This window comes from Bacillus rossius, chromosome 5, assembly GCF_032445375.1.
Source record: "Bacillus rossius redtenbacheri isolate Brsri chromosome 5, Brsri_v3, whole genome shotgun sequence".
Lineage (NCBI taxonomy): Eukaryota > Metazoa > Arthropoda > Insecta > Phasmatodea > Bacillidae > Bacillus > Bacillus rossius.
Window position 1 is genome coordinate 71571347 of NC_086333.1, and position 22828 is coordinate 71594174.

The 22828-nt window shown below is 36.0% G+C and overlaps 1 protein-coding gene across 1 annotated transcript in view; it reads right to left on the bottom strand.

Moving 5' to 3' along the window:
• The window catches only part of LOC134531998 (importin-5), a 57842-nt gene extending 36614 nt beyond the window's left edge, over positions 1–21228 (bottom strand). The window contains exons 1-6 of the mRNA XM_063368118.1: positions 21124–21228; positions 20616–20765; positions 10836–11062; positions 9204–9300; positions 4154–4258; positions 3251–3379 (exon numbers count right to left, since the gene is read on the bottom strand). Of these exons, the coding sequence (XP_063224188.1) occupies positions 3251–3379; positions 4154–4258; positions 9204–9300; positions 10836–11062; positions 20616–20765; positions 21124–21204 (789 nt within the window). The 5' untranslated portion in view covers positions 21205–21228. The remainder of the gene's footprint in view (positions 1–3250; positions 3380–4153; positions 4259–9203; positions 9301–10835; positions 11063–20615; positions 20766–21123) is intronic.
• Between the last annotated feature and the right edge of the window lie 1600 nt (positions 21229–22828).

The window sequence follows — 22828 nt, forward strand, 5'->3', positions numbered from 1 at the left end:
GTAGTTCAAGTTGTTTACAATATTAAATATAAATAGAAGTTAATTTAATTTACACTTTGCAATGACTTAATAGTGTATTTTATAAATTTTAATACTGTTATTATAACTGTATTCTCAATTTTACCTACTCTTGTAATTAAATTCACATGGGAATAAAAATTTTTGTGTGCATTAACACTTAAAAAAAATTTGTTCATTATAATTGGCAACTGAATCGGTATCTGCCGATTATTGCTCTCATAATCGGTAATCGAATCAGTAAAGTCATATCGGTGCACCACTAAAAAAAACTATAAACAGCTCAGATGTTTCTGGAAATTGAAAAGAAATTTTGGCTTAAATATTGAAACCAAGATGGCGTCTTTGATTTCTCTGTTAAAAACTGAGTTGGTTATCGTTTCGAATGTCACGCATTTGGCAACATTTTTAATTGTTAATGATACGGTAAAGATGTTTACGTTGGTCAAAAATAAGAATAAATTAATTTTAATTTTTTTTTTCATAATGAGTACTTTATTTAATATTAAGTTTTTATAAACTAGTGTTGAATTTAAGTGTCATTGATAGGTCTTATTATGTGGTTTTTTTTTGGTGATATCTTTTATGTTTTGTCTGGTTAATCAGACGCAAATTTGCTATGTTACGTGACGTAGATGGCGACAAAAACGTAAACATATACACTGGAACCTTGCTATTACAAAAGTTGACAATGGCGAGAGAAATCCTAGTAACTACGAGTACTCATAAGATCCGATATAGAAAATTAAAGTTTGATTCTTAAATCTTCTGAAAATGTCTAATTTCACACCATATCTTGAAAACAGTGCCCTGTAGAAAAAAAATGCATAGAATTTAAGTTGTAGCAAATTAATTTATAAATAGAAAAGGTCCCTAGGATTTTTTTTTGTATCTGCAACAGTTTTTGTTTTAGTTATGAATGATATGGTCCGTGCTACAAGACGCAGCGAAGATAACTGATGTCAGCGACGTCATGCAGGGTCAAGGAGGGGAGATATGTGGAGTGGAATAAGAAAAATAAAAGGAGGGAGGGAAAATTGCAGCGGCATCTGCCATTGTCTTGCTGCGTAAGCTGATGCTGTTTCTTAAGGAAATACCCGGGATTATAATGGCTGATGTCGCATGCCTGGTTGTTTTCATTTGTCTTTAACCCATATGCGCATGCACACGTAAACTTGACACACGTATTTTGTAAATATTGATCTGATTGGTTAACATTTTGACAGTAAAGTTCGCCCCTCCAGTAGTATTCTATTACTATAGGAGGAAGGGGGCAGCTCTCGCCTACTCCTTCCTCTCCCCTTTAGCGACCACTCCCGTCATAAAATGCACCAAACTACAAGACAAAGAATATTTGGAGGGAATTCACTGACTATCGTGATACAACCAGAAACTTTCGACAATTCAAAGATGGATTGCTATAAATTGCTAAAAATAGGTTGCAGTGTGATGCATGAAATATTGATATTATTAGCGTGGTAATATGCAGCAAAAATAATTTTGTTGGGGCACAGTTCAACCATGTAGTATTTGGAATACATTTAATGTATCACAAAAATCTGTCAAGGTAGATACATAAATGCTTGTGTTGCAAGTTCTGGGACATAAAAACGGTGAGAAATGGAGGGGAAATAGGTCACGCCTCAAACATGCATTTTTAGATTTCCCCCTCTACTGAAAGCCAGCGAAACATAGAAACTGGAGAGGAAGGGAAAGGGAAAACTAGCCACCGTCGCAGTGAAGCGAGAGCGCTAAACATGAGAAGCGGATTGAGAGAAAGATGGAGAGAGAGCGCTTGTGTATCATCGAGTCACGCCAACTTCATTCCCCTCCTGCCCCAGCCACTACCTGCTAGTGAACCAGTCCACCGACCTAGCTGCACACACTCTCTCAATTAGTAGTCTTTGTATTTATGCGTGAACTTTTTTCTTCCAACCAGCATAGTCTTTCCTTGTTTGAAGGTGTCATTTAAAACACTCATACCATGTTTTCTCGCATAATCGTCGCATATTTTATTCTAAAATCAAGTTTAAAAAGTAGGAGTGCGACGATTATGCAGAATTTTTTTTTGTTAGATAAAATATTCATAAAAACAAAACCCATTCATGGAAAGTACGTTTATTTACAAAGTGAAGTATAAATGAAGTATATATGCAACAAAAACCATTCTTCAACTTTAAATAGAAAAACAAAATCTGTGATCCAAATGCAAGCCGAACGAACACGTAACTACCGTAGTAAACACCACGAGTGTGCAGGATATCAAATTTAGTTGACTCGGTACCGGATAGAGCGCGTGCGTTGCTTGTACTCGGCGAGATATCAATATTCGACTACGTGTGCGCGCTCTATGTGGGAAGCAACATAACCAAACATTAATGATTCCAACGAGCGCTGGCAACATTTTTGTAAGCGGTACACTGCGACGACGCAGACGAACAAAGAAGATTATAACGTTTAAAAAGTATTTAAACGAAAATTTACACATCAGACAGCTTCGTATTTCTGTTATTTAAATAAGTACGTGGTAATATCTGAATAAATATTATATTTATACTTTAAAATACATCATTTTATATGGAAAAGATACCTACATAAACAGCTCAGCATCTAACAGCGGGACCAAAGACATCATGCGACGTTTAAGCGAGAGGTTTTTTTGACACCCTAAAATATGGGTGCAACGATTACGCGCGTGCGACGATTATGCAATAAAAGAGGGTACTTACGAAAGGGCCAACAAGGAAGCACTCGTAATTAGCAGTTTAATTTAGTATGGTATACCTAACTGATGGTGCATTACAAAACTGTTGTAACTCCGAAGGTCTCATAGTATCCCGTACTTGTAGTAGCGAGATTTCACTGTAATGTTTTTATAACGTAACAATTTGTTTACAGACTGTAAATTTTTTGTATTAAAAAATAAATTGGTTTTCCACAGTTATCATAACAAGAAAAATTACTTTCCCGATGTTCGATAATTGTCACTTTCCCGACTTTTATCCCAAATTTCTGGATTACAACCATCTCTAACATAAATTTAAAACACTATCCATGTTCTCTTGCATTATTTATAAATTTTGAAATAATTTAATTATAATTTAATTTTAATGGGCCAGCTAACTGAACAGCAACTGAATAGAAATAAAAAAAAATAAAGTAATAAAATTTATTTGGTGAGTATAAAAAAAAACTTAAAAATTAAAACAGACAATCTCAATAATTTTATTACCTTCATGCACATCTCAATAACCACAGCAAGCTGTGGCCGGAGGAATTTTGGTGTTGTATCACTCATTTCTATGAGACACTTAAGGAGGGCGTCATCACTTTGTTTTTCAAACACACTCTCTCCAATAACCTGCAAAAATAAAAAGTTTAATTAAGAAAACATTGCATTTCATGTTGAGCACAGCTTTACCTAATTTCAAAAATATATTTGTCTGAATATACAACTACCCTGAATATAAGTCTAACACTTAAGGTTTATTACCCATGCTCATGTAACGAAATGTAAAAAATTATAGATTTAACCTGTTACTGTAATCACTCAAGAAATAGGCAATCAAACCAGGTAATAACATTTAAAATAAAGGATAGCTACAGTTTCCTGATTCGTCACGTTACCTATTCATACAATTGTTTTTAATGTTTCAGAAGAGCCACTATCATTGCGTGCACAGAGAAAATCAATAATTTGCACAATGAAAAACAGCGCTACTACAATTTTATGACCATGCCACTTTAAATTGTGTCATTCATTGCTGTAGTTACTTCAAAACCATGTGAATTTAACAGAAGCAGATGTAATTAAACATAAAAAAAAACTTTAAATGTACAGATTACAAGAATGAAAAACACGTGATGTAGCATGACATATATTCAGAGCAGCAACTCAAAAATTGACAAATTTATTTTTAACTTAAACCCCTGTATTTTAAATAGTAAGCGTTACATAGCTTCACCAAGAACAATATAATGCAATTTGATCTGACTTTGCGAATATTTCAGACCGTTTGTCGAGCAAACTAGTGCTCGCACGGACTTGTGTGCGACTCTCGCGACCCGCAGACACCCTGGCCCTGTGTCCCGAGAGCCGGGCGCGGAGGACGGAGGACGCGACAGGGGCCAGTACCTGCAGCACGCCGGGCAGGAGGTCCGACAAGTGCCTCAGGATGGGCGTCTCCTTCTCGTGCAGCATCACGAACGCGCTCACCGCCTTCACGGCCTGGAACCGCACCTGCCGACAACCACGCGCCACTTGGCAACCAAGCGGTCCTCCGGCCCGAGGGCGACGCTCCGAGAACAGTGCGGCCACACACATGTGATTCAGAAATTCAGGGACGTTTGAAGGAAGGAAAAGACCAAAACTGTGTTTTTCGAAGGTTCGGTAAACGAAAGAAAAATTGATGAAAATTATTTAAAGCATAAACACAATATTCAATAGGAGTATATGATGTGCATAATATGAACATTGCTGATACAGTTCTTCACATCATCATCATCAATACACAGTGCTCGAGATTGATTGTACGATATTATCTGAAGATGGTAAACTGCACTAATTACTGACCAGTGTTGGGAAGAGTTGGGACGAGTTGCATGGAGGAGGCCTAGAAGTAGGAGCAAGAACTCCAGGAAAGGGTTCAAGGAGAGACGGAGACCAGAAATGGGGATAAACTAGAGGGTAGTGAGAACGATAAGGGGAATGGAATGTCTTGGAGAAGAGTGTGATGGAATGGAGAGCAAATTAGGGTAAATGCTAGCCACCGGGCTGTGCCTAACTGCAGTAGTCTTGCAATCAATAAGAAAGGGGAAAATAACTGGTTAGGAAGTTAACGATTATGTGCATTCAACTCAATTTACAAAAATATATAACATGGTAAATTTGAACCAAATTTTGGATTACTAAAAAACAAAACACTGTAGACTTTAATATAAACTATTAATAGATACAAGATTTTCTGGTTTTATTTTTAGTCCAATTCTTTCTTAAAACCGAATATTTTGGTGGTAATGTTTTTACTTTTTACAAATTTTTTATTCATATAGTTAATGTTAATATTAAACAAATCTAACTTCAAAGTTTCATTATACTTATTTCACCAAACCAGTGTCATTTTGACTGATGTATGATATACTTTGTAATAATTACAGTATAATGATTGGTTATAAGCCAGTCCAACTATTCGGAACAATAAAAATAAATCAGAAAGAATTTGTGTGTTTGTAAAATGTACCAACGTCGTAATGTAAAAATTAGTTACTAATAACAGTTGCAAGATAAAAAAAATTGTTATATTTTTAGTATATACATTTTGGTGCAACCTTCATGCTAAAAAAAACTATATTCTTAAAATTAATATATTAAATAATTATGGTCTTGTGAATTGGTTAATGTTTTAATTAAAAATGCTGATCTATTTAATGAATGTTTTGCATTTCAGTGTTTTATGGTGCATTTACTTGCCTTTTGGTGTTGTACAGACTTTTTGGTGTTATTTTGGTTATATCGCAATTCACCATATAATTTTGTTCCTACACATATATCAAATATTTTTCATTGTGGTGGCTTCCAGAGGCAAGCCTTCGTGAGTGAACAGTCTCTTTTAATGTTTATAATTTTTAAAAGAAAAGGTCACTTGAATATTAACTTCATTTTTTTTTAAACATGTGGATAAAACAGTTTTTCATTACGATGGCTACAGGAGGCAGGTCTTTAGGGGACAAATTGAACTACTTAAAATACTTTGCTTACACGTAGCATTTAAGATTTTAGTGACGCAAGCTCTAAAATGTGAATTTATAATAAGTTATGTTTCGAGAAAGACAATTTACTTGAGGATATTTAAGAGCTTAAGTAACATGTACTTTATTAATCAACATTTTAAAAATGTTATATGCTGCATTTTAATTTTAAAACACTCTCATGGGGTCCACCTAGTCAGGGTGTATGTGTGTTAGTGAGGCTGGTGCTTCTAATAGTGTTATTTCCTCTAAGCGCAAGGCTGTGAACTGACGCGCAGCCTTCTCATCATCCATAGGTAGAGACCTGAAAATGTAGGTTTTATTTTTTTAAGAAATATGTGTTATTTTTCTTGGAAATAGGTGTTATTTTTGTATGGTATTTACCTTTTTTTTCAGTTAAGGATGTGTAAATAATTGCATCATATTAATGAAAGATATGAATTCATCATTATATATACATATAATAAAACTACCAGAAATGTAAAATACAGTCCATAATAAAGTAAAGCAGTCCTTTCTTGGAGAGGGAAAAAGTCACCAAGCCTAAATTAGAAATAAAAAAATTAGGCTATTGTAAAAAGAAAAACAGAAATTTTTGCTGGTTTGTTTCATTTTACAAACAACTTTATGCAACAGAACAATTTTCAATAAAATTTTAACTTGAGAAACGTAAAATATAAAACAATCCGATCGTAAGAAAACAATAACAAACAAGTATATTCAGTTCAAAGATTAATGAATGCACAAAATATGAGATCCGTGCCTTGGTAAATCGCGTGCACCATTTTCATAATCATTCGCGCCACTAGTCTCGCTTGGTGCTGGCCATAGATGCTAATAGCGAAGTGCACAGTCTTCCCGATACTATCCATATCTATGGTGCGATAAAGTTATTTTCTTACGTTTGCAAAGGTAAACAATGAACGTTTTTCAAAATAAAAGCATTAAAACGTAGTTTATCAGGAGGAATATAACAAAAACATTTGTGAATTTTAGGACTTTTCCGCTTCGTAAAAACGTATGAAACGGGAAATTAAAGATTTTATAAGTGTATGTTCCGGGAAAGTAAACCATTGTAAATATAGAACTTTCGGCGGGACCAAAATTAATCGGCGTATGACACAGGAAAATGTATGAAACGGGAACGTATCATCGAGGTTCTACTGTAATTGATACTAAGAACGGGTTGCGTAATTATACGTAGGGCCAATGAAAAATGGTAAATAAAAAAGGCCCATTTCGGTGAATAAAAAGAGTTATTTCGGTGGCAAATTTCGGTGAAAAAAAAAATTGTTTAGTTAGAAAAAATAACTATTTCGTCATTATAATTTTATACACATGTAAGTATATGTTTGATGGAATAATTGTTTTATTTGGTCGAAATTTATCAAAATCAATGTTTTGAAGTACATTCACGTCTAAAATTTAGCACGCTGCATTTGTAATTAAAATTCTCAATATTACATACAAAAAAAATCGGAAACTGATCAGAAACGTTAGTGGCTCAAGTCCATTTTGACTACCTATCTCAGAAAATCAGCTATTATATATTTCCTGCAAACTAGTCCCCACCAAAACACTGTACTTATTCAACAGTACAGAGTATTGTTTTTTTGTTTGTTTACGTTTTTCACCGCCTCAACTGCGTGTGCGGTATTTGTTCATGTATATGTTGGCACTCTTGGCCGGCATTTATTTTCGTGCATTGCCGTGACAACTACGAAAATAAATAGTCGCCTCGGCTAGGACGCCCAAATACAACAATTAGCATTTTGAAAGTTATGATTTGACTGTCTAATATGGAAGTGACGCTATTTTTCTGGACTGCGTTTGGCTGATTCAGAGAAAGGAACAAAGATTGAGTTAAGGCCTATCGACGATTGCGTCACCAGACGCATTTGCGGTCGGCAAAATAATGTAATTTTTGTCGTTTTATGGCCTTCTACGTCTCGTAGAAACGTGTGCGACGACGGAGACTGGGTAGGCGTACGTCTGGATGTAATAATTTTCATTCGTGAAATATATGGTTCTAGAGTAACTTGACGCTTAGTTCCAGAACCCGATGCTTTGTTCACCTTGTGCGATGCTCGAAATTTACAGTGTTTTTCACACGTGTATTTTATTTTCCAGTCGACTTGCACATCATGATGCCTTTTTCTTTACTGAACACGTAAAATCCTTCGTCGTCATATTATTTAGCTCTTTCGAAAACACAACTTTCGGCATTTTATACGTTTATCCAGTGACCACGGTAATATGACCAAAATGACACAAAAACTTTCAACGGAAAACGATCATAGATGCGGAAGAGAGACATATTGCATCCACTCGGAAATAAAGAACTTAAACTCGACAGACACGCACTCGTGAAAACAAAATCATAGAACATTTCGACACTCGTAACTACCAACGCCATCTGTGATTTGTCCACCAGTAGCTAAAGTGATAATGTTTATTGCCACACTCTACTCTATGGGTGCTAGAGAAAAACAAAAGCAAAGATGGCGTCTCACATATAACCTCTTGGAATAATAAACGTTTTGTGGAAGTTCCAGAATGATTCAACGTGATTTTTCGCGATAAAAAAGGTTAATTTCGCGCGAATATCGCGATTTCGTCATATTTCGTGAAAAACTACGGATTTCGCGCATCACAGCAAATTTCGTTAAAACGAAATGCAGTATATTAACGTCTTATCACTACCAAGTAAGGTTATTTGTATTACACATCATGTGCAAGTGATTTTTTTAAAATTTCGCGATTTCGTCATTAACGAAATTTGACTACCCCTAATTATACGGTACTTTAAGTAATTGCCTAATTGGTTTAATATTAAGTAAATGGCAGTCAAAGTGTACTAATGAAATTGAAATTAAAAAAATAGAACACCAAACAAAATGCTAAAATTCGCGTTTTTAGCACAAAAGACTGAAATTCGCATTATTCAAAATAAAAGGCCGAAATTCGCGTTATTTTTCGCTTTATAGCAAATGCTATTTTTTCAGGTCTCTATCCATAGGACAACTATGAAACCAGAGCGGTGACCGTAATATTATGTGGTGAATAAATTAAGATAAAGTTGTAACACAAGGTTGTAAGTACTTTCAAGAATCTGCACTGTTGATTAATGCCTAAAAATTAATCAAAAAACCCCCTCTCCTAATATTGCAGATTAAAAACTTAATCCGGAAACAAAACTACTTAAAACGCTATTCGTAAACAAACCCCTCTTGGATATCTTGAGTAGTTTTCAAATCGCGCTTTTCCTTAATCTCTGAACACTGTACGTGTGCCCAGGTAGGCGTGGCCCTAACAGAGAGTAAAAATAATTGGCTTTGCAAAGTCAACTTCTAAGCTGAAAGAGTAGCTTGTATTTTAGTTTTCCCCCGGGGGCGAGTTAGCACCGAGCAGGGAGGAGTGTTACACCCAAAGCGCACCTCGTAGCTGGTGGTGTCCAGTAGAGCCTGCTGCAGCATCTGCTTGATGAGGTCCAGGTACGCCGCCTGCTGGTTGCCGAACATGCCTGGCAGGGCCCTGCAAGCCAGACCCCCCAGCGTCACCACCTCGCCTCTCTATCCCCAAACCTCCAGCAACACTCACGTCACACCTCCCGCAAGGCTGCACTCCGTTTCAACCAGGATCTCCGACACTACCCTGACGTGGTTCCTGCCCTCTTAGGAAGACAAAGTAAGGAAATTTTTAAGGACCCATTGCCTTCACGTTCTACACCACTATCAAGAGAACCAGAAAACTATTTGTAATACCTAGAGACAAGATTTTATTGGTTTATTTAAGCCGAATTTAATTTTTAAAACAATACATTTCAGTGTTATCGTTTCTATTTTTATAAAAGTTGTTTTGTAATACTTCACCAAAAATAGAAGTAAAATTTATATGCTACATTTTTACGTTAAACTAATTTTTAATATACTGGACTAAACAATTGCATTCAGAAAAATTAAAATAAATTTGTAAGCATTTATTGTTTAACAGTGATTCAATAAGAGATGCACACCAAAATTAAATTAATTTTTCTGATTGATCCTTGAATATCAAACAAATTCAAAATATTATATACTTATACAATTTAATAACTTTGCCCATAATTTCTCAATTTATGCAGCGGCTACGCAAAGTTTTGTTTGCTGCCAGGTCGGAAACAAAAGAAAATAAATTAATTTCCAAACATTGCAACGGAAACGTTTCAACTTTTTCTGTTCCTAATTGTTAACAATAATTTTGATACTAGTGTTCGTTTAATAGAATTATTTTCCATAAAAATCTGATATTAATTAAATGTTAACGTGTGATTACACACAAAGTACAAAAATTAATTGTGTAAGAAACTCTCACCATAACAAGTGAACATACTGAGATGATTCAACATTCCCACCTCTTAGTCAAGAAACGATAATTTTATGTTCAAATTTTAACAATTGTGAAGAACTGCAAGATTGGATAGATTTGTTTTCACCATGAGAGATAATGAAGTTATATATAGTTAATATATAAAAACGTAAGCATCACTTGACATTTTATCTGACGAGGTGTATATTTATTTGCTTATTGTTTCCATCACGGTAAAACAATAAATACATTATAACACATCCCTCTCTTTATACTTTCCAAGTTTTTACATATTCCCCCCCCCCCCCCCCCTGGTCATTTGAAATATACAAAAAAGTACACACAAATTAGAATCATTAACAAGTGTCTTCTGCACCTTAACACTAATTAACTGTTACCGGTAAATTAATTAAATGAGGTTACATATCCAAATTCACTACATATGTGGTTATGTCCCAATACCTTTATCTGTAAATAGAATAATAATAATAATAATAATAATAATAATAATAATAATAATAGAAATTAAAATTTGAACGAAACCTGCACACATCATTATATTGTGTGCATGACTGAGCGCTAAAACATAAACAAAAAAAAAAGGATCTTTCACAGTCTGAGCGATGTCAGACTGGGGCATGACATTTCCAGGATTCAAAATGAATAAATTCTTCGGGCTGACCCAACTCGCTGTAGTTATTCCGAGAGAGAGCGGGACCCACCCGAACATGCGCAGGGCGCTCTCCTTCAGGCGGGCCTCCGGCGAGTTGGCGCACTGGAAGATGAACTGCAGGAACTCGGGCCACTGGTTGTTGCCGTCCTCGTCGAGCAGGTTGCGGGCCACCTCCGCCGCCACCTCGCACACCTTGCGGCGTATCGCGTCGCTCCGCTCCAGCTGCACCGCCAGCAGCACCTCCTCGCGCAGGGACTTCTGCGCCTCGGGCGGGAGCTGCCGGCGGGAACATCTCTCCGTGAGACTGACTCACTCCTAGACACTTTCCATTTTGAAGTTCAGATCCCTGTAACGTGACCAGCAGCAAGAGAAAGCCCTTCTCGGATTCCCCCTGTACCTAGCTACAACCTTCCAGGAGCAGTGGCGTAGCCAGGATTTGTGTATGAGGGGCGTTAAGAAGCATAGCCCCCCCCTCCACCCGTATTAAAGCGAGGGGTCCGGGGGTCCTCCCCTGGGAAAATTTGAATTTAAAGGTGTAAAATAGTGCTATTTTAGCAGTTTTCGGTTCTTAAATTTAAATATTGTAATAGTAAAATTTTTTATTTATTTTAATATGAAATTTGTTTGAGTGATGAATAAGAAATTAATTAAAGATTTGGTGCAAGGGGGGGGGGGGGGGGGGGGGGGGGGAAGGGTGTTGAACCCCTAAAACCCCACCCTGGCTTCGCCTCTGTTCAGGAGTAGGTTTGTGCCTGATGAAGGGAACATACGCCAGTCCCCGAAAAGTCGCCACCGTTTTGCGATTGGAAACTTACCACGTTTGTCGGCGTTGTCGCCCGTAAAGATCTGTCAATGCTCCATCTTTGTGTTCGTATGTTTGCTGCGTTGTCTGTGTGCGGTTAATGTCGTTGGTGAAACTGTCTCGCCATTCTAAGCCCACTGTGGTTCATCTGTACTGTGGTCGTCTTGTCCATAATACCAGTTTAAGTTCATGTTTGGATTTAACTGTTTAAAATCAGCTGATTTAGGCTTGTTTCCTAAAGGTTTATATTTTCACTTTATTTCTAATTTTGCATTTATGAATTTTTCCCCATTGCATACAGTACAAAACTGCAATGGTGGTTTGTACAACATATGGTATTTAATCTAAATTCCCCACTGCATGAATCATTTAAATAAAAGGGAAAAACAGTAGAGCTTAATCAGCAATGACATAAATCAGGAATTATATTTGGTTACTAATTTGGTAAATAACATAAATCCCAGCTTTTTGAAATTTCTCTCTAAACCGTACTACACCTTTTATGGTTTCATGTAATTTTTTGTTTGTTTTTATGTTTAATATAATGGTGTGAATACATATAATGATGTGACTATAAACTGTAAATATGTATTCATATTTTGTATATTCTAGCAAAATCAAAAATTAAGGAGTTCTTATCACTATCAAAAGATATTAAAAACTATTTGTAATATAACAAAATACCTCAAGAAAATAATGTTAAATAGAAAGATAATGCAAAAAAAAAATTTGTTTGTTGGTTCAATTCTTACAGATAAGCCCTTATTGTCCAGAATATATGTAACCAAAGCATAGAATGTATCTAAAATTTATAAACATAATATTTAGTTTGATCACTAAAAACAAATACTTTATAAGTTCAAAGAACGTGTGGCCCAAAATTCACAAATTGTACTGCTCATGTGCTGTTAGCTGAAAAGTAGGAATCAAATGAACATTAAAATACCCACATCTATCAATTTTTTTATACTAATCAATCTATATTAAAGACTTTTAAGGATTATCAGTAAAATTTAAGGACTTTTGAAGTCCCTTAGTCAATTACAGACAAATTAAGGACTTTTAAAGGATATTATGGAGGCATAACAACCCTGGTGTTTAAATGCATTATTTAATCCATAAATACGAAAACAAACTTCTTTCAGATGTCCATAAATTCAAAAGCCCTTGAAAAGACTGCTGAAGAAACTGTTATGAACCAAGCATTAGTTTTACTGCATAGCTTGAGCTGCACAACGTCAAGAACATGCTGCGTCGCTCTAGTCTTCGCCTCTCCTTCCCCTCATGTTCCCCCTCCACACCTTACCCTACCACCCCTCTCCATTCGCATGCACGAGCGATACTTTCGAGTAGAAGACGAGTGCGTCAACTGTCTCAGCCCGCACTTGGTCGTCTACTCGAAGGGCCTTACACGCTGGAGTGTCCCAGCTAGGGACACTTCAGTCCACACTACATGCTCAAGGTGTGGTCACAGCACACCGACAGTGAAACACTAGAGTTGATAATTTGCCAGGACTCACCCCCAAGGTGAGTCCTGGCAAATTATCAACTCTAGTGTTTCACTGTCGGTGTGCTGTGACCACACCTTGAGCATGTAGTGTGGACTGAAGTGTCTTTTTTCTTTATATATTATCTCTTTCAACTGGCACTTCTACATCAAGTCTGGATAACTTGTGCTTTTGGCTGCGTGCCATTACGAATAACAGTCATGATTCTCCACGAAGTTCCTCCAGGAGGCATTGCTGATATTTTAGGAATGCTATTCAGAGTCCTTTCTTCATTTACATTTTCTTTAATGTATTTTGCTAAGGTTGACATGTGATTATGGGTAGACAATGTTTTCCTAATCCTGTTTCTTGTATTTTGGCCCACTATTTTTCAGTAGTACAAGTTACTTTTAGTGCCATAGCCTTTATCTTAGTAGAGTCCAGTATGTAATAACTTTAATTATTCTTTGATATTTCTGTCATTGTGGCTTGTAACTTAATAATTAGTTGTAGGTATGCAATGTAATGTGAGCGCTATAATTTAAGATTTCTGTCTCTAGTTTGTTGCTTCGTTAGTGTTTGCTGTGTATGCTGCACTCAATTCTGTAAACCCTTTGCCCTGGAGGCCATGTATGCTCATGAGCACCATTATTTATCTTTGACATTAAACTTGATATGTACGCTTGTTCTTGTAGTTTGCCTAGTGACCTTGTAATTTTTTTTTAGCATTTTGTATAATTAAGTTAGTCATGTTTCCTTTGAAATCTATGTTGTGCTTAAACTTAATTAATCATCATTTTAATTCCTCCACCACCTGCTAGTAAAATAACTAGCCCCAACCTAGTTTTCTTAGCTGTACTTGCTAGCAAGAACTGAAGTCTATTGGGAGAGAGTTCGCACCAGTACACTTCAAGCTAACAAAAATTTAACTTTGCCAATATTTTACGAAAGTGCTTTAGCATCCATTTAACACATCTCTCTGCCACTTCATAATATTGAAACAGGAGTAAAAGTTATTTTGCTAAAACAAAGGATTAACATCATCAGTATAAAAACAAACAACAGGTCGATGAAAAAGGTTTCACCATAGTGCAACATTTGCAAAGTCCACTGCTAATTTAATCCTGATTTAAAATCATTTACCTCTGAACTGGAAAAAAATGCCCATGAAAATAGGTGTCAGAAAGGTTTCTACTCCGAAAGCAATTTCAAAACTATTGCATAAAAAAACCAAAGTGCTATTTGTAACTTGTTTTGAACCGTCAGTACATGAACAAGAGGTTGTTGATTACATCACCAATGAACTTAATCTCTCTCAAGTAATGGTGACCAAGCTACGCACTGAATACAACACACATGCTCACTCTATACATCTGTGCTGGAAGAGGATTCTCGTAGGATTAACAATATTGTCTTCTGGCCTAGCGGCTGCCTCATCAGCCCCTTCTACGGGAAATTACACCAAGAGTAAATAGCCAGCACACAAAATCATCTAATGCTCATGATAATGCCAGCCTGATGCCATCCACCGACTGTTCCGCAGCATCATCATCACTTTCCACAGTACCCGGAGAAGCAACGTAATTTATACATGCTCGGCAAATGCCTAAACTCAAGGAATGGGACATTGTCTATCAAAATGGCACAGGACTTAAAAATCAAATCTACCGAGTTTTTTGAAAATCTCATTAACACCCATTATGAAATAATTTGATTGACTGAAACTTGGTTTAATGAGTATAGCATCAACTCACATTACTTCACACTTATTACTTAACTTTTAAAAATGATACCTAAGTCCACCATTTACAATGGTGGAAAGATGTGGTGTGCTGATTGCAGTTAACAAGTCCAAATTTCCATCAGTACGCGACATCCCGAACTTTGATTATCCTGTATTGAAGCGGTTTGAGTTAAAATATAAATTACTCCAAATAATTTCTTAGCCTTAGGCAATATCTGCCTTCCTCCTAAAACAACACCAAATAACAATGCTACGTATTTTCAAGCCCTTGAAGATAAACTAGCAGCCAACTACCAGGATAATTTTATTCTTGGTGATTTCAATGTCCCTCGTGTTAATTGGTAAATCATACTTTCAATATTATGCATGTTCAAATCAAAGCTAAGGCACAGTAAGTATTTACTTGATTTTTTTTCTTTCAAATGTGAGCTTACTACAGTTTAACATATCTCAACCTTCCAAAAACTTCTTTGACCTTCGTTTTACTACTCTGCCTCAATGTGAAGTTGAGAAAGCAACTGAAATGCTAGTCAAAGAAGACTTGTATCATCCTGCTCTAGCTATAAAAATTTTTATGGCTGATATTTCTACCAATATTGTTACTGACTCTACCTACAGGAATTATAAACTGGAGATTATTTTGGAGTATACAACTCTATAAAAGATCACAATTGTTCTAATTTCTACAATACTTCTGATGTGAATATTCTTGTGGAACAGTTAAACACTTGTAATATGTGAAAAAATTAATTATTTGGTAAATATTTACAATCGCGGTAGATGCCAAAAAAAAATGCTAAAAATCTGAAAATACTTTTATTCTGTGCCCTTTCACTTCCTCTTTTCAAAACAACCGGCGGAGGTAAGAAATTTCAAATACTTTAGGAGATATCGAATTTTTTAATTTCATGATATGTAGAGTCGCGGTAGATGCCAAAAAAAATGCTAAAAATCTGAAAATACTTTTATTCTGTGCTCTTTCACTTCCTCTTTTCAAATCAACCGGCGGATGTAAGAAATTCCAAATACTTTAGGAGATATCGAAATTTTTAATTTTCATCACAATACCTGCGTAGTATGCGGCGATCACCATTGTTTCTTGTCATAGATAATAAGGTTTCTTGTTTACGAGTATCATGTTTCTTATTGGACAATTTTGTCACGTGACTGTTCCGTGATTGGCCAGTATTCAAATGAACCAATAGGTGATTATTTATTCCGTGATTGGTCAGTATTCAAATGAACCAATACGTGATTATTTATTCATTTATTGTTCAATACGATGTTTAATTAATCGGTCAACTTCTGCCATTTGATCATTCGATGTTGTAGTCGTTCTGGGGAATCGTCTATCTTTATTTTGATATATTCTGTCTTTAAAATGGCCTGTGTTTCTGGGAATAGTCAGCTATGCAGCGGGTGTTCCTTGAATGTATTCGATTTTGTGCATTTGTGTGATGATTGGAAATTGTTGTTTGAATATTTAGTTGATCATGGAGTTTTGAGTTCTTAGGTAAAGTACGACCAATGTGGGACGGTAATTGAGTTGCCCGAGGACAGCGGATTTTTTCAATGTCACCGGTCAACAATAACCCGTGCCAATAAAAAAGTTAAAAGGGTACCTTGTTGTTTCAAAAAATCATTCAGGAACGGCACGTGGTTCTCCAAAAGTAATCTTTCGATTGAAACTATTTTGAAGATAACTTATTTTTTTTTAACAGTTCATCACCCTAATACAGTATTTATTCAGTTCAATTGTAATGTCAGCTTGAAAACCGTTGTAGATTGGACGTCCTTTTGTAGGGAAGTTTTAATTAAGTGGAGTTTGGAAGTAAATGTAGGGAAATTGGGTGGGCCGGGCAAAGTTGTCGAAATTGATGAAGCTAAAATTGGCAAACGTAAGAATAATAAGGGGCAAGTCATTCAGGGTCAGTGGGTTTTTGGCGGTATTGAGAGAAATAGTGATAACATTTTTCTCATTCCTGTCAAAGATCGTACTAGCAGAACGCTCTTGCGCGTGATCAAGAAGTACATTTCGCCTGGAACGACAATTATAAGCGACTGTTGGCGTGCTTATAATTGTCTTTCACAGCATGATTATCTTCACCTGAAGGTAAATCATAGTATGAACTTTGTTGATCCCGACACAAGGGCGAACACCCAAAGAATAGAGAGACTTTGGCGGGAAGTAAGGCAAAATGTGCCACGATATGGTCGACGAGTTAACCACTACGTCGGGTACCTTGCGGAATTCATGTTCCGTCGGAGGTATCACGACGTAGGTGAACGACTACATCATTTCCTTATAGTGGCAAAGGAAATGTACCCGCCTCCAACTTAGGTGAGTTTTTAACGTTTCTAATTTTAAAGTATTTTTTTATTTGGATTTTGTTGCGCAAGTAATAAGTAAAAAAAAATTACGTGAGTTGTTAATGTTCATCATTTGTCCGGGTTTTGTTAGGTCAGGTCAGTTACATTATAAATAATTTAAAACTAAAGAACCATTAAATTAAATTCACATTATTTTTAATGTCCACTTAGTTTGAAAGTATTTATAATGTAACTGACCTGACCTAATCGACCATTTTATTTATTACGCATTCACTAACACACGTCAAAATAAAAAATGGCGACGTTTGAACGGTTAAGCGGGCGTTGTATTGCTAAATTAAAAAATTCGATATCTACTAAAGTATTTGGAATTTCTTATCTCCGCCGGTTGATTTGAAAATAAGAAGTGAAAGAGCATAGAATAAAAGTATTTTCGGATTTTTAGCATTTTTTTTGGCATCTACCGCGACTCTACATATCATGAAATTAAAAAATTCGATATCTCCTAAAGTATTTGGAATTTCTTATCTCCGCCGGTTGATTTGAAAAGAGGAGTGAAAGAGCATAGAATAAAAGTATTTTCGGATTTTTAGCATTTTTTTTGGCATCTACCGCGATTGTAAATATTTACCAATTATTTTATTCCGATAACTAAAAAAGGCTACTAAACATAGCCGTTGGTTTTATGAAGAAATATATCAAGCCTTAAAAGGAAGTCAAAAAAGAAATTTCACAAACTTTACAAATGAAATAACTTTTAATAGGTATTATACTTATTTTTCTTATTACAAAAAATAGTTAAAAATCTTATCAAGCATAAAGACTGTCGCTCTCAAAGAATAAATAATAATGTAAATAATAGTCCTAGGAAATTCAGGAAATAAATGATAATTATAAAAAACAGATATAGTGAAACAATCTCTTAATACAAATGGTGACGTCTCACAGTGTTTCATTTTACTATCTAATACTTTTGCTCATTATTTTTCTAGTATCTATGTGCCATCTACCAATAATACACACAATACTGAATCAAATGTATGTCTACTATTCCTGTTTCTTACATCTCTTCGAGTCTAGGGGATAAAATTTTTAAAATCTACCATGTCAACCAGCCCTGATGATATAATAAATTTCACAATAAAATAACAATACAAACAAATTATGTTAGGTCTTGGGAATTAAATTTTTGTCTTCAACTTGCGATCGTAATTCATTTTTATACCACAAGCTTTTAGTAAAGTCCAGGATCTTTCGACGTACTTAATTAAACAGCAAGCACCATGTTCCACAGGATCAATGTGTACAGGATCATGCCATCAGGATCAAGGGATTAACTTGGATACGTGATAAGTAACTTTTACCCACTCGTCAGGTTGGTGAAGAGCAGTGGGCCAAGCACGCTGCCCTGTGGCGCACTGACATGACACATCCCTCACCAGACAACTCATCCCACACCCTTACTGACTCTGTTCCATTTTTAAGAAAGTAGTCAGTACACTCAAACACTCCCTTATCCCTTATGACTCTCTCACACTTCATCAATTACTCTGGCAAATGCTTTATCAAAATCGATGAAACAGACATCTGCCATCGGTTAAACTCCTCCAGTAAGTCTGCCACTTGTTCCCAGTCTACTGTAATATTAAAAGCCTTGGGAAAAAAAATGGTGGGTTGTCTGTAAAGTCGGTTCACGGACGATAATTTAACGTGATAACGTCATAAGAAAACATTGATGACAAATTGCATACTTTTTTAATTTTCAAATATTATTAACAGTTTTTGCAAAATATAATTTAAATAATTTGTTTAAATATAATCACAAACAATTGGTTAAAAAGCCCGCCTTAACCTGTTCGATATTATAGAAGATTTTCTCGCACAGTGGTTGGCCGGTTCTTGCACGCTCGGCTCAGGCAAAACATGACAATGAGTCATGCTTTTTTGTGCGTACAGCCGGCATTCATCAATTTATAAGGCGTTATCACGTCAAAAATTGGCAATCATTTTGTATCGCGTATCCAATTTCTCCCTTGATCCGGATGGCATGATCCTATGTATATTGATCACGTGGTACATTCTGCGTGTTGTTTCAATTTAGTATGTCGAAAAGACCATGTACATAACAAAATATTGAATATCTAAATACAAACAAATCATGTCACATCTTGTGGAAATCTTTTCCTTTCATATACATGTTATAATTCATTGTTATATCACAAGTTTATGTTATGTCCAGGATATGGTAAATATGTAGTTGGGCGGTATTTGCGAAAAAAAAAAATGTTAAAAATCCGAAAATACCTTTATTGTATGAAAAGCGGCGGAGGTAAGAAATTCCAAATACTTTAGGAGATATCGAATTTTAAAATTTCATCATATGTAGTTGAGCGGTATTTGCGAAAAGAAATGTTAAAAATCCGAAAATACCTTTATTATATGCTCTTCAACTTCCTCTTTTCATTAAAATCGGCGGAGATAAGAAATTCCAAATACTTTAGGAGATATAGAATTTTTAAATTTCATCACAATACCAGTGATTATCATTGTTTCTTGTTTACGTACGAGTATCTACTTTCTTTATTGGATAATGATGTCACTTGATTGTTCGTGATAGGCCAGAATTCAAACAAACCAATACGTGATTATTTAGTTCATTTATTGTTTAAAACGGTGTTTAATTACTGCCTCCAACTTAGGTGAGTTTTTAAGGTTTCTAATTTTAAAGTCTTAGGCCTATTTGTTATTTTGATATTGTTGCGCAAGTAATAAGTAACAAAAAAAATTTACGTGAGTTGTTACTGTGCATCCTTTGTTACGGGTTTGTTAGGTAAGGTCAGTTACATTATAAATAATTTAAAACTAAAGAATAATTAAAATTAATTCACAATATTTTTAATGTCGGCTTAGTTTGAAAGTATTAATAATGTAACTGACCTGACCTAATCAACCATTTTATTAATTACGCATAGACGATTCACGTATTCACGAACACACGGCAAAATAACAAAAATAGCGGAGATCAAATGGTTCCACAGGTCTTGTATTGCAAAATTAAAAAATTTGATATCTCCGAAAGTATTTGGAATTTCTTATCTCTGCCACTTCTAATGAAAAGAAGTTGAAGAGCATATAATAAAGGTATTTACGGATTTTTAACATTTTTTTCGCAAATACCGCTCAACTACATATGATGAAACTTAAAAATTTGATATCTCCTAAATTATTTGGAATTTCTTACCGCCGCTTTTTTAATGAAAAGAGGACGTTGAAGAGCATAAAATAAAGGTATTTTCGGATTTTTAACATTTTTTTTCGCAAATACCGCCCAACTACATATTTACCCAGGATATTTCAATACACAAAATTTGTTTTACAAAACCCAAATCACGATTTAATTTATAACGGTTACATTAAAAAACACAAAAAATTTTCATGAACTTTATTAAATCATTGACCACCAACCTGTGTATAAAACTCGGTAAAATCAGTTGAAAACAGTCTGCGTAGCAGAACTGCCGCCAACTGTCGTCCTTCCTCATTGACATTGCCGTTACGTATAGAACTGAGGAGAAATGTCACTTTTGACTCGATCGGCAAATTGTTGTACGCTTCCTGCAACAACACATACATATGTTCTTCAACAAACAGCTAATGCACAAAGTCAAGTGCAGCCAGAATGAAAATTTCAGTTAACAGGTGTTGTCCTTTGTCCTCTACACACATACAAGTCATGCAGGCGGACAAGCTTGATCAATGAACTTGAGGCTGTAAGACTATAATTTTTCGCACAACTACGCAATTGTAACATCCAAAAGTTCCCCAAAAGTAATTATGACGCAAACACGTTGCCATAGCCAAAACAGAACAATGATGTACAGACTGCAATGCGTAAATAACAAAATTTGTGTAAAACAATCCACATTTTCACAAAGCCATGTAAATAAAATTATTTCTGAAACATAAAACCTACCTCTGCTTGAGTTCGAACGGCATTGTCAGTACTCAAAAGTGTATTCAAGAGCCGTAAAAACTGCTCTTGATTGTCAGCCATCTTGGCAAATAGGAAAAGGAAATATCAGCTGCCTGTATTTTTGGCGCGCAGATGTTGGCAGCCTGTGATCATACATGTAGCCACTATATTTTATTATAAAAACATCGATTGTAATAATGTCTACAATTGTTGGTACATACCCTAAAAACCTAAATAATATTAATGATAAAACATATGCCTTTCAAAATAGTACTTGGCTTCTCGGAGGACTGAGAAAAAGATGTATAACAAATATTTCTTCAAAACAAAAGGTACTGGTTTATATTTTACTATTTTTCCCAATCCTAGAGTCCCTGAAAAAAGGTAAACTGAAAATCAAGTACATAAATATTCACTTGAACACACTTTCTAAAACTTGACGTCATCCAGCCGAAGACCACCCAAAAAGCCCAACTTGCTTCCGCCAGTATCCGACCCCGCTAACGGAACGCACCACTAGCCATGGCCCAACCGAGTCAGGCGAGCCCCTGATGACAAGGTAGAACCAAGGGCCATGTCTAATTAATCAAACACCTCGACCCCAGTTCATTTACAATTAAACATAAATTAATAGTAACTTCACTATTAATTAAAAACCCCGGCCAAGGAAAGTGCGACGTAGGGGTGCCTAAGTCACTCATGTGTGAACTTACCTTAATAAGTTTGAGAGTGCCTCCTTTGCGGCCTTCAGCCTTAATTAATTATAGTGTGTTTACGTAAATATTACCTCACCGTTTTTTGTGTGTAACTAGCCACTGGAGCAGTCAGCAAGTGATGAACAGTCTCTGGCGTGACTATTAATATTTAAACTTAATTTACGTAAATTAGTTAGCAATAATTATTCAAGAGTATCTGCAAATCAGGTTAATTAGCAATAATTAATGTACGAATTTAGAGCTGCTCTCAGCTTATTATTAAAATAATTTCCGAATAACAGAACTTTAGCAACTTTGGCGCGAGAGAATGCTGAGACCTTCCCTTGCGCCAAGGGCAAACACCAGTACCGAGCGACTTGCGGACCGGGGTGGACGTGCGTTCCATGTGGAGCCATCATCCTTTGTCCACACCGGACAGTACTTCTGGTACTTCAACCCAGACCTATTTTCTTTGTTACGTTAACTCCCCGTGCGTCCCCTGTCCTTTTACAATGTAGGGCCTAACCCAGCCGCTTAACTATAAACTCCCTGCACGAGATATTACGCGGGGCAGTTCATCTTACGGCACAGGCCGACTCCCGCTACCAGTGAACTTTCATTAATGTCGAGTGCACAGGCGGCGATGACAACTGCGAGTAAACTTTGTATCTAATTTAACTGCAGGCCGCGATTCACACAGGTGAATCCGGGCGCCGCCATGTTAGCGATTTTCGGGATTGGCCGCCTCCAATCAAAATCCCCCTTTACCTGGGCAGGCGTGAGGGCTTAACTAGTGACAGTGCGTCAGTGCACTCATATTGAACTAAGTGTAACTTTGTAGGGTAATTCCTTGTACGCCGTGCAAGTGTAATGTAAGTGTAATTTGCGACTCTAATCATTCACCTGATTAAGCAACCACTCCGCACACTCCGTGCGCGACATGCCAGCGAAGGTATAAATCTCGAGTTCGTGTTTGTTATTATATTGAGTCCCCCTATCCCAGCTAGGAA